Below are 13133 nucleotides of genomic sequence, written 5' to 3' on the forward strand. Positions count from 1 at the left end.
AATTGGCTGTAAGCAAAGGGGAAATTTAATAGGATGAAAAACGAAGCTATAATCCCCTAATTTCTCTTTACAAAGAAATAACCGAATGGACTTCCGTTTTTAAGAAGACATTTTGAGGCTGACATGGATAAAATCTCCTGCTCTGTAGTTTGTTTGAAACCAGAGTGGAATAAGCCGGTGTCCTGAGACTTCGTCTACTCCAGGTTAGATTTTGATAGAGGGATTCCGTACTCGGAGAAAGTGATATAATTCTTGAATCCGCATTTCCGCTAATCCTTACTTGACAGGGAAACAGTGTATTAGTTGTAAGATCACGCCGTCATCAGTTCAGGATTTAAAGTTTTTCCGTGTATAGAAGTTGGAGCGCGTGTCCGCTCCTCGTAAGCGGGTAATTGTGTTTACCTCATAGTCTAATAAATCGTAATAAATCGTTTTGGTTAACGTGCATAAACAATTTGCAAGCAATTTGTTTTCTTTGTCGCTGCGGCTTTGGTTTTACTATTTCCGTCTGCATTCTATACTTTTTCAGTTAACCAATGAGTAGATAATTTCCTTTTAAACCTATACAGCGGATGTTTTAGCATATCTTATAGTCCTTGATTTAGGCTGTTCTCAGGTAAAATTTCTGTGCAACAGGAATTAATTTACATAAGGCTGATCGGCTGGTATGTGTCTCGAATAATTTATGTCAAATTACAAAGCTCTGTAGTACGAGGGTATCAATGTTAGAGTTTAATTTGTGTCTCGGTTGAATTGTCTTGTCGCGTGCCACAATCATAGAGCTGACAGTTGTTGAAAAAGTATAATAGTGAACAGTGGTTGGTTTGTGCATAATGGTCTCATGCACATGCCTGTACTTGGTTTCATTGTTGCCTGGTGTTATTGTCTCTTTTGTAGGGCAAAAAGCCTGAAGTTGGGGGTGAAGAGTCATGCCTACTTCTCCTTGGGTTCTGTCCAGCCAAGGCACATGGCTGCAGTTCTTAGCTCTGATGATACTATGGACATGCCTATATGCCCAAGTTTTGAAGTCTACAAGATGGCCTTTGTTTCCTCAGAAGCCCTTGCTCCTGGCCTGGAATGCCCCAACAGAGGACTGTAGTCCACGGCATGGGATACGCTTTCAGCTGGAGCAGTTTCAGATTGTTGCATCACCAAATGAGGGTTTTGTGCGCCAGAACCTCACTATTTTTTACAAAGACCGTTTAGGTCTTTATCCATACTATGAACGGGATGGAACTGCTGTGAATGGTGGACTACCACAAGTTGCCAGTCTTACCCAACACCTGGAAAAGATGCCACAGGGTGTACAGAAGTATATTCGAGAACCAGCAGCCAAAGGTCTTGCTGTCATCGACTGGGAGGAGTGGCGACCGCTTTGGATTCGCAATTGGGATGCCAAAGATGTATACCGAAATCGATCGCGTCATTTAGTCTCTCAGAAGAATCCCACCTGGTCCCAGGAGCAAGTCGCAAAAGTGGCCCAACAGGAGTTTGAATTATCAGCACAAAAATTCATGCTGGAGACACTGCGGCTGGCCAAGAGCTTGCGACCTGAGCAGTTGTGGGGTTTCTATTTGTTCCCTGACTGTTACAACCACGATTATCGAAATGGTCTAAAGAACTACACTGGTCGATGTCCGGATGTAGAGATGACACGAAATGACCAACTGAAATGGTTGTGGACTGAGAGCACTGCTCTGTTTCCATCTATATACATGGGTACAGTGTTGCGCTCAACACCTTTTGGGCGGCAGTTTGTTCGTAACCGGGTGAAGGAAGGAATGCGTCTAGCAGCTGCAGGTGATGGGTTGGCACGTCCTGTCTTTGTCTACACACGACCAACCTATGCAAATGAGCTAACCTTGCTGACTGAGGTGAGAGGATACCCTTTTGTCAGATGGGCTCATATGGAAGTTATGTTGTTTCTTTGGCCCTTGCAGAATTTGGCATAAGGATTTAGTATGATTCCTGTGGTTTTGTGCCTAATGAAGTGCGTTCCCATGCTTAGATTTTGATTTGGTTATAAAGCAGGAATTTTGGATGTTGGCTTTTTTTGTGTTGGAAACTAAGGAGAACAGTGCTGTCTTGTTTGAAGAGGCCCATAAACCTTCTTACCCTGTCACTTCAAGAGCCATCAGAAAGCATTTGGTGCTGCCATGTATACAACTTTAGTGAGGATAGACTGAACACAGAACTAGACAAAGGCCAATCATACTGAAAGTTCTGAGATGTGGACAGATTTTTAGTTGGCACACAGAATTCCTAAACACTGCTGTTGCAAAACTTACTATGATGCCCTGACTTTCTCAACTGCTCTGAATGCCAAACCCCCTTTTTTTTTTTTTTTTTTTACATTTTTTACATTATTCATATTTCAGAAGCAGGGTGTTATGGTATATTTTTCCTGGCAGTGGTGAGAGAAGGCTCCCTAAGGGAAGTTGGGAGCAAACAGTATTAAACAGACTGATATGTCAAGCCTCAACCTAAATTTAGAACTCACACAGTCATCTTGCGTCCCACAAAACAGACTCATCTGTGTTTCACAGAATCCCAATATTGGCCCTGTGGTTTCCATTAAACCTCCTCCTCCCCCCAGTATGATACCCATCAACAGTTTTTTTTTTTTGTGCTTTTGCACATACTTTACCATATAAGAAGCTCAAATTCTATTGAAAACCCATTCATTACTTTTAATAATGTGCTCATAACAATATTTTTCATGACCGTCATTTATCATTGTGAAATAGTAAGCCCATAGCATCCATCAGTACTCAAGCATGTCATAAAAGTCTGTGACTGCATTTGAAAGGAATGAAGGCTATGTGAATGCAGGTTAGTTTAGGATAATCTGTGAAGTTGTGAAAACCATTAAGTGCATTCACCCTTTCCGTACAAATACAACAGAAAATACATTATTTTCTTCTCTTCTCGTGGCAGTGTCAGATTAGTTAAATGTATAAATGGATTTGAGATGTAATGATCAGACATTTGGAGATGTCGTACAGTAATGCTAAGAGTAGTTGAAGAAAAGCTAAGCTCTCTTTTGTGATGGATGCATAGTAATTCTCATGTTGATATCTCATATTTTTTATGACTTTGATATTGTTATAATGTGAGATTAAATAAGTTATTGAAAGAAAAGGCAGGAATGACCAAGGGAGTGAACGAAAAGTTGGCACTGTGAAGATGAATGAGGTGCTGTCAGCTCATTGTTTATTTTCTCGCTGGAGTACTCTTTACAAAGACACACTGCAGCAGAATCAAGTGTGGGTGTGTGTATATGCGTTAGGCTGGTTGTACAGAAATCTGAGGGAATATGATGATTCAGAGAAGTAGAATGTCCGAAACCAAATACTTTTTCCCCTTCAGATTACACACCCATTACTGAGGGCCAGTGTGAACCTAATAGTCTGCATATCTCACGGAACTCTTTGGCCCTGTTTTTCGTTGTTGGTTTGGTTTGGTTGTCTTTTGTGATCATTATAGTCTGGTCAACGTATGGGTGCATTTATGTCTATCTGCGTGTGTGTGTGTTTGTGTGCGTATGTGCATAGATGGATCTGGTGTCCACTATTGGAGAGAGTGTAGCACTTGGAGCGGCGGGTGTAATCCTCTGGGGTGACTCTACATATGCCAGCAGCTATGTAAGTATGATACAACAGATTGATTACCATGAATTTGTCAGCTTCTGTTAAATGACCACGCCTTGATTTTTTTTTTTTTTGTCTTGCATTTTTTACCGCACACACACAGGATGAGATATTGTTGGTTTCATCATTGTTCCCTAACAGTCATATCAAATTCTTTTTAAATCTCATTCCATCCCATCACCACTCCCAATCTTGCCCCCCCCCCCCCGGTTCTCCTTTCAGTCAGCCTGTCACAGTCTGAATGAGTACCTGAAAGGCCCACTGGGTCGCTACTTGCTCAATGTGTCCACGGCAGCAGAGCAGTGCAGCGAGACGTTGTGCGGCTCACGGGGTCGCTGCCTGCGCAGACATCCTGACGCAGACACCTACCTGCATCTCAGCCCCCTCACCCACAGCATCGAGAGCCAGATGGGTCGGCTGAGCGTCAAAGGTCAGCTCGGGCCAAAGGAGCAAGCAAGGCTGCGAGAGGAGTTTCAGTGCCAGTGCTACAGTGGGTACACCAGTGAGTGGTGTACTCAGAGGGAAGCTGGCAATAGAGCCACGCCAGTCTGGAGAGTCTGGTTACCCAGTCTGGTGCTTCCTGTGGTGCTACTCAGCTTAATGCACTGAACTATGGCTGGGGTTACAAGCATTGCGGAACATGACAAACCCACCATAGAGAAAAGGAAGGGTTCTGTGCAGAGGCTAGGACGTGGCAACTCTCCTGCCTGCGACCAAGAGGAAAAGATATAACTGTCTGATCTGTAATGGATGAATGACCAAAGCCAACCATGCAAGCCAGGGGGAAAGACTTGGTAGAAACATGCTGCTTCTGTCAACTTCTGTCAAGTTGAGTTCAGTGCACTCTGAAAAGGTAGCCGCCTGCTATGCAGATGGAGGTGATCTGCATACAATGGAATTTTTTCCTCACTGTGTAAGAAATGACTGTTCAAGGAGAATGTTGAAGTCTGCGTGCGGATGTTTTGCAAATTTGTATGTCGGTGTTTGACTTTTGTAGTACCGTATGCCATTTGGGTTCTTTTGAACGATATTATATAGTCCATTTCTGAGTCTTTTTTTATTTTAATCCTGGAGGGATACTGAGAAAAATGCAATGTTAGGTGTTTTACTGTTCTGCAAAAGCACAGCATATAGATAGATATGTGCACTAATTTTCATTAGAGTCTAATGTTGTCATGATGCCAAAGTTTTTGTTTTTAAACCGCTAGCAAATCATAGCAAGATACTCAAGATACTCAATACTTTGCCTTAAAAAGGGGGGAAACACTGTCAGATTCCATTACTCTGCTTTATTTCAAACCCGGACAGTGTTCTCAGACAAAGCACAGACTCTTAGATCAATGGCATTCCAGGTAAAATGACAATAATCTGTGCAAACTAAAATGGCAGCGTAATCTGTAGCGTAATTTGCATACGATGGCACGAGCAACACTTCCATCACTACACAAATACGTGTGTATGAACATGCATATGGCTTCAGCGGAGAGAGACGTTTTGATCATTCTACACTTCTCTCGTTGTCATAAGAGGGGAATTAACTAGTCAGCTGTCACCTGTTAATCTTTGAATTCATTTAAAAGATTAGGATGTTTGGTCAGTTTTCACGCGTCGCCTCTCTTTAGGAGATGCTTTGAAATGCTGCTTGTACAGTGTGTGCCGGTGTGTTTAGTGGCTCACCTTTTTCCCCCACTTTAAAACCAGAAGATCTCAGTATTTCACCTTTAGCCTACTGTTTTTCAGTGTGTTTAGGTGTTGCTGGTGCTGCTGCTGTCTTTTCAAGGCTAGTTTCTGAACAAAAACGAGAAAGTGGTCCGCCTTCTCTACAGATGTTCTCATCTCACTTCACGTTCGCTGCAGCCCATATTTCAAACTCAAGTCATAGTTTTTTTTCCATCACATCACACACACACACACACACACACACACCACTAGTGCCACGGTGCTGCTGGGAAGCTTCATTTATACTTAAGTCTCTGTCAGTCTTTTACACCACTACTCTGTTTTACTGAGTGAAACTTTTGCAGTTATTTCCTAAATGTTTCAATGGAGTGGACATTCCTTTCAAATGCTGCCCAGGCCACTCTAACCTCGTTTGCTTTAGGCAACTGGAACAAATTTTTTTTTTTTTAACTTTTCTGTATCAATATCACATTTCTTGTGTTTGTATTTCATTTTAATTTTTGTGAAAGACTAGGAAGTGATGTATGTGCAGCTTAATTAATGTTTTGTTTCGTGCTCTTAAATCTCAGTACCATCTTTTTAAGCACACTGGGCCTCATTCAACAACTGTTCTTAAGAAAAAATTTGTTCTTAAAACCCACTTACGCAGCTTTCTGACATTCACCAATGTTTTCTTATTTGGGATTTGTTCTTAGGTAAGAACAGAATCTACGCACACTCAAGAGCACACTTACGCACATTTGAGTGCTGACACGTCTGTGCAAAAATAATTGTTTATTGCATTTTCTTCAGTTCTACACTTGTATAATATTAAAGGATTTAAATTACAATAATATTTTATCATTTATAATATTTCTTTATTAATTATTTTCATTATTTTTCAAAGCATGGTCTTTTAAAAGAAATAAACACTACACTAACACTTCATGTAACACTCCAGTGTGTAGTGCATAGGCCTATTTATTCATACTTTTGTGCAATGAACAAAAAGAGCAATATGAGAATATAAGAGCTGATGGAGACTGTGATAAGTGAGCAGTAGTTTTACATACACTACTTACGGGTTATCCCATCTGAAACCAGACAGGTTGTAAAGCAGGTGTGTGAGAATCAGTCAGTTTTACTTTTATGTATGGATAAATATTAAAACGCTTGGACAGAGCAGACTCAGCCATTGTAGCCTTTGCTTCTGTCTGCTACTGTGCGAGGGTTGCATTGAACCATTAAAGCGGGAGCAGAAGTGATGGCTCAAATAAAGAAATAAAGCGAGAGATAAAGTCGCAATTAAGCAAACTTTTTTTTTTTTTTTACCGCAGCCGAAACAGGCTTCCATAGATTGCTGTGTTTTGATGTAGACATTTTCTTAGGACCTTTCTCAAGAACAAATTTAAGAAACAACTTAGGAAGATGTTGGTGAATGAGGCCCATTGTCTTTTGAAACATCTCGCTTTGGGTGAGGGTACACAACGTGTGTTGTGGTTTGGGGTGGAATCACAGGGGCACTGGTTGTTTCCTGTATTTAAGTGCCTTTTTTACTTGCACCATCTTTATCAGCTTTATGTTAAACCAACATTTTTTATGTAACACAGCAGAACATGTTGTGGAAAAGCCATGAAGAGAATCTAAACCATTGAGGCCTTGTGTTTCTGCTCTTAAATGTTTTTTTTTTTCCTATATTACAGCTTGAAACCAAATTCTGTTATTCCTGTTAGATGTAATTTGAGCCAACTGGTCCCAGCCTTTGGGTTTGGGTCACCTGTGCATTTCAATAGAGATTTTACTAGGGCCCTGTCCACACGACAACGGTGAAAACGGAGTTTTTGGTGAAAACGGGAAAGTTTTGTTGCGCTTTGGCCTTTCGTCCACACGATAACGGCAATTTCGGGGCCTGAAAACACAAAGTTTTGAAAACAGAGGATTTCATAGTGGCATCTTTTGAAAACGCAACCCTTATGTCGCTGTGTAGACAGGCGAATACGAAACCTTTTGAAAACGATGATGACACGGCCCCACCTAGTGCAAGGCTATTTACGTTTTCCGTCCGCACCTCTGTGGGGGGTTGGGGGACTGTCATTTTCAAAACGCTCCGTTGTCGTGTGGAAAAGGTCATAAACTGTATGTACATTTGGTTTTACTGGATCAGTGAATTGTTATTGAATGACGGATATCTGATTATTTTTCCATTAAATGGCAAATTTGAAACATTTTTTGATGATACTGAGTAATTTTGTTTTAGCTGTCTCTTCATGTGAATGTGTAGTAGCTGATCAGTGGGCTGTAGTCCTGGTTTCATGCAGGCTTGATACTTTAGCAAGAGTTTTAGATGAAGTTCTTTTTCTTTCATGTACAGCAAGCCAAATAGGGTTTACCATCTCTAAAGCTACACTTATAAATAAAAGTGAATGGATGCGATTTGAGTATTTCATTTTGCAGACAAGAACACAGAACAGATCTGAGGAAAAGGCCTGCACGTCAGATTTACAAGAAATAGTGATTTAAATCTCAAGTCAAATTACGCTGGCTGCCAGGGAAATAAAAGCAAGCAGTCTGAACTGTGTAGGACCAAGGAAAATTTATCTGTTGGTAAGGGCACTTAGTTGAGTTACATGAAGTCTCCTTTTCCCATTATATTTTAATGTCTGTCTTTCCTGTTGTTGCCTCCTTTGGCTTGCAAGTTGTACACTTATGCTCCAGTTTTTCTTTTTTCCTTAGATCTCTCCCCTTTCTGAAGGGGGTACTAGGACAGTGCCAAAGGCAATATTATTGGACTGGAAGTACAGAGAAACCCTTGTTTCATAACTGAAACCAGACTTGGAGTCTCTGCTCATTTTTGGATCCAGTCTGTTGGCCCTCCTCCCTCAACTGACCCCCCAGTAAGGGATGCACTTCTGTTTACTGTTTTAGCACTGTGAAACTGTAGGGCTGAAACTTTTGTGTCAACTGCTGAACCACGACTTTACAGCAAAGGCTGTGCACCCAGTCTGGGAATAAACTGAGAATGCTGATATGTAGTATGTAGTAATTGTGTGAAGCAATAGAAAACTCAGTACAAAATTATATGCAGTATATGTAGTTTAGATTGTTATATATTATTTACTCTTTAGTTGTGTCACAGCTAATCTAGTACCTATCTAAATATGACAGTTAATATTACTAATTGACTGATATTAGCTGAGGCACTTCCATGTACTCTTCATGCGAAAAATATATGATGCAGTCTCATTTTCACCCAGGTGACAGCAGAAATTCAAAATGAACAGTTTCTCAGCATTCTAATTAAAAATAACTCGTGTGTTTAATTTGTCAAAGATATTTTCAGCATATTCTGACTGTACAAATTTCAAAGGGACACAGTCACAAGCAGTACATTTTCAAGTCATTCCTGCTTTTTACGTAAATTTGAAAAGGTATTGGCCAGATTTTGGTGGCTAGCACTTCTGCCTTCTGACAGATATTTCCTTCTTTTGTTTGTTAGAGTAATTTTAGAGTAAACATGCAGTTTTATATTTTAGAGCTCTGTACAAACACGAGGACGACTTCAAATCCTAAGTAAAGACTTTAAGGGAAACCCCAAGGTAAGTTGGATATATTGAATGTTGGTTTTCAGTGAAACCTCAGTTTTACTTTTAAAATGCCAGGTGCATCCGTTACAAGTTTCGCTTATAACAGTCCACTATACAAGTATAGACTTACCTACATCTTGATCTGCAACAGACATGTTGTAAATGATTTATCCGTTGTGTGACTTCCCTCAAAGTCCGATAGAAATCCCGGAACTACCATTGTAAGAAAGTGCTTCCAACCGGGACTATTTTTATGTGTCACTAGATATTTGCGGACGCTGAACCAGCTGCAACCATTGGCTACAATGAATAGGCTGTGTCAAGTAACATTAACCTTTTAACACTAATCTAATGGACATTCAATATTTAACTGACGCTGTCCGTTTGACTCACCAGTGACATCCTGTGTATATTTATGGTACACGTCGCTGATTTATATAAGTTAAAAACGAGTGGTAAGCATCTAAATGCTGTGGCTAATGTGACGCCGTTGCGGAATGCTGTTATACCTGTTATGCTTTGTGGTCATGCCCGTTTACCTTTGGTAGTAACGCGTTTGGTTTCATATGCCAGGGAAGTATTGCCCTTGACATTTAGTTTAGACTTGCTTATTCACCGAAGTATTCTCTGTATTAACAATTTATTATGCAGGTAAACCCCTTCAACGCCCGTAGTCTAACATCAATTTGTTTTACAGATCAAAACATCACTGCAAAAATGAACTTTGTGCGTCATCGTTTAGTGCTTGGATTAGTTTTGTTGGCCACCGTTCTGCTGTACCTTCTACTGCCGTCCATGCGTCAAGGTAGCATGGAACCGTCCTTGGACATTGAAAAGATGGGTCTTACACCGGCATCTCCTCAGCCGCCATCAACTACCAATGTTACGGTACGAACTGGACAGTTGCCCGGGGATCCCCCACTGTTCTTCAGGGAGGCTTTACCAAGTGATTCCACCGGTAGACAAATTTTGCCCAGGTAAGATAAACCATTTGGCGCATACTAACTTTATTGATTCAGACGACATAACATTTGATTTGGTTTGCCTTTAGACATACACTGTCAAATTCACTTTAAATATTGTATCCATTTAAGCATGAAATACTTAAATATTGTATATCGTAATGTACGTTATGATTTCATAGACTAGCCATAGAGGGGAATTTGCCATTAGCTCCAAGCACAGTCTGTAATTGTATGATAATTAGCAAACACACCAACTATCACAAACAGGAATTATTGATTTGATTGAGCAGCAGATTTCCATTTTAAAGGTGTTTTTTCTACTCAGACTGCAGGTTGTGCTACTACATGGCCAGGCATTTACTTCAAAAACCTGGGAGGAGCTGGGCACTCTTGGCCTGTTGGCCACCAATGGCTATCAGGCCATTGCTTTGGATCTACCTGGTGTGAACCCATTAATATGCATAGAGGTTTTAATTTACTTATAATTAATGACCATCTGTAGCATATAACTGAGAGCCTGTGTATGTTATATTGCATGTCTGATTACTGTGTATGAAGGAGAACACTGTATTTTATCTATAAATTTTTATTATTGCTTATTTTGGCCCATAGTTCATTTTCTGTTTTGGGGACTGTATTTCATAGTAATTAATAGTCAAAGTCACAGTGTTTTGCTTTATAAATGTAGCACCACAGAGTTCATTTCTCTGTGAAAGAAATTTGTTTATCTGAACTATGCATTTTCCCTCTTTCTGTTCTTTCTCCCTGTGATGAGGCAGGCTTTGGAAACTCTCCAGATTCCGAGTCCGTGAAAACTGATCAAAGTCGTGTGGATCTGTTGAAACGCTTCTTAGAGGCATTAGGAGTGCGGGCACCTGTGTTGTTAAGCCCATCCATGAGTGGGCATTACTCTTTGCCCTTCCTCATGAAACACAGCGATCAGCTACATGGTTTTGTTCCCATAGCCCCTGTTGGTACCCGAAGTTATACTCCAAAACAGTACCAGGACATCAAGGTGTGTATAACATACAGGGGGTCTGACTACGTCTCTGTGTGTCAATGGGGATATATTGGGAACATGGCCACATTTACAGACAAAACATAAAGGGAGGGGGTGTAAGCCATTAGAGAATTTTCAGAAAATTTGATTTGGTAGTTACTTCAGATAATATATCTTATACTTGGATAAGCACCTATAACATTGCCTTATTTTTGCTTTTGTTTCCTTAAATGTAGTTTGACACTATGTCTTTGTAAGAAAGTTATAGACTGATTAGAAGGCTGTTTTGAATTCTGGAAGGATAAGTATTGATTTCCATAAGTACTGAGGTAAACTTTTATATTTAGACTAACATTAGTTTCCACTTACTTTATTGCATTGTTTTAAAAATCCTTGAACAGCAGCAGGTTTTTGTGTCACAGATTAGTTAAAGTCCTTGATTAGCTTACTTTGGATTTGTCAAAATCAAGGATAGAGATTAGTGCTGATCTTGATTTGTATTAACAAAGTAATCTTAGTAAAGTGAGAGTTAGCAGCATGAAACCCGATGGTACAATCTGTCCTCCCCTTGAGATTGTACAGATAAATATGTACAGACAAACTGTTTTCGCTCATAGAATATTTGGAGAAATCCTTTTTTTTTTAACAACTTGTATGAGTAAGTAACAGGACACGATGTCTAGAGTGTAGCAAAGTAGGAGAATGAGCCTGTTTTTAAAACAAACAGAATGCAGGTTCACCGTGGTACAGGACACTGTAATATGTAAGTGGACTCTTACTGCTTGTGTGGTTACAATTTTAATACATCAATTTTCTTTTTTTTTGGGACAGACCCCAACTTTGATTGTGTATGGAGGGCTTGACACCAACCTGGGGGCTCAGTCTCACAAGAACCTGATTCAGCTGCCTCACCACATTGTGGTCAAGTTGGAGGGAGCACGCCATGCCTGCTACATGGACAAACCCCGCGAGTTTCATCAGGCACTGCTTGACTTTCTTAGCAAGCTAAAGTGACTGACAGAGCTAGCGAGAGAGCAGTTAGAAAGATTACTGCAGCTGCATGATGCTGTAGTAGAGGTTAAGGACACAAAGAACAGGTAGAGGGAAAAAAAATGACAAGATGATTACAAGCTCCTAGTGCAGTCAGTTTCTACTGCGTAGCACCCATGTCAAACTAAGCACCTTAGCCATAACCACTTGTTGACAGTTTGTTATTGTCTGTCAGCCGTTTACATCAAGACTAAGCGATCAGTTTGCTAACTCAACTTAAGCTTTGAAGTTTTGAATATTGAAACCAAATTGTTCAGCCATAGTAAGACTTTGCTATCAGGTGACCAAATCCATTAAGAAAAGTGTTGTAGTGCAGACTTGCTAGTCCCATTCCACATAAAAAATTCCACTGTATAATGTACTAACATCAGACTTAAGCAGTATTTGCATTATGTAGATTTGCGCACACACACACAGAGTTGCTGACTTACAGTTTGTTAAACTCAGAATATAGTTATAAAAGTGTATTTTCCTGTGGTACTAGGTAACAAAGAGATGAAAAAGAGGATAAGAGATCTTGAAAATATAGATCTCTCCCTGAAAAGAGTCTGTTACCATATCAATGTTGGCAAATGTCACAAGTTTATTGTGTGTAAAGTGTTCCATGCATTGGGTCTAAACTGCAAAATGAAAATTTCACTTTAATGTTATTTATTGTTAGATAGCTGTATTTATTTCCCAACTTACATTACATTAACTGTGTAATGTGTTCTGTGTATTGCAGCATGTTTGTGTGTGTCTCTCTTTTGACATAACCATAAGCCACCAATCAGAGTTATTCCAGGGTACTGCTGACAGCCCTCATTACTGAGTATTTTAAAGCAGATCAGTTGATCCTTGAAGGAGCCATTTTCCTCTGTAAGTGCTGAGGCATAAATTATTTGTGTTTGATTTTTATTCATAATAAAGGCAGAGACAGTATTTATTATCACGTCTGAAATTCTCACTTTTCGAAGACTGTGGCAAGAAACAAATGGAGAGGGTAGGTCAGGAGGATGAAGTTAAGGGTGGCAGAGAGGATCAAGGAAGACATACAGTTTATCTAGATTTTAGTTTATCTAGACATACAGTGTATCTAGTCTAGATTTTAACAGTTTTGGATAGGGTCAAGCATAGTTTGATCCTGCAGGATGTTAGGCAGAATTTTGCCACAACATATGTGCTTCATTGATGGCTCTTTTATCAGGGCACTAAGAGATGAGAATAACATAGCAAAAACTGAAGT

General features: G+C 40.0%; 2 protein-coding genes across 2 annotated transcripts; both read left to right on the top strand.

Annotated features, from left to right (window-relative positions):
- On the top strand, window positions 1–5989 carry hyal2b (hyaluronidase 2b). Its single transcript, XM_030776261.1, has 4 exons — window positions 1–203; window positions 898–1874; window positions 3555–3644; window positions 3873–5989. Exons 2-4 carry the CDS (start codon window positions 930–932, stop codon window positions 4257–4259), a joined length of 1422 nt encoding a protein of 473 aa, XP_030632121.1. The 5' UTR covers window positions 1–203; window positions 898–929; the 3' UTR covers window positions 4260–5989.
- A 3527-nt stretch (window positions 5990–9516) lies between these two features.
- abhd14a (abhydrolase domain containing 14A) lies at window positions 9517–11881 on the top strand. The gene is made up of 4 exons (XM_030776262.1): window positions 9517–9870; window positions 10184–10299; window positions 10638–10873; window positions 11690–11881. The coding sequence occupies exons 1-4, from the start codon at window positions 9539–9541 to the stop codon at window positions 11870–11872; spliced, it is 867 nt and encodes a 288-aa protein (XP_030632122.1). The 5' UTR covers window positions 9517–9538; the 3' UTR covers window positions 11873–11881.
- Window positions 11882–13133: the final 1252 nt, after the last annotated feature.

The sequence above is a fragment of the Chanos chanos genome, chromosome 6 (assembly GCF_902362185.1).
Source record: "Chanos chanos chromosome 6, fChaCha1.1, whole genome shotgun sequence".
In the NCBI taxonomy this organism is placed as follows: Eukaryota; Metazoa; Chordata; class Actinopteri; order Gonorynchiformes; family Chanidae; genus Chanos; species Chanos chanos.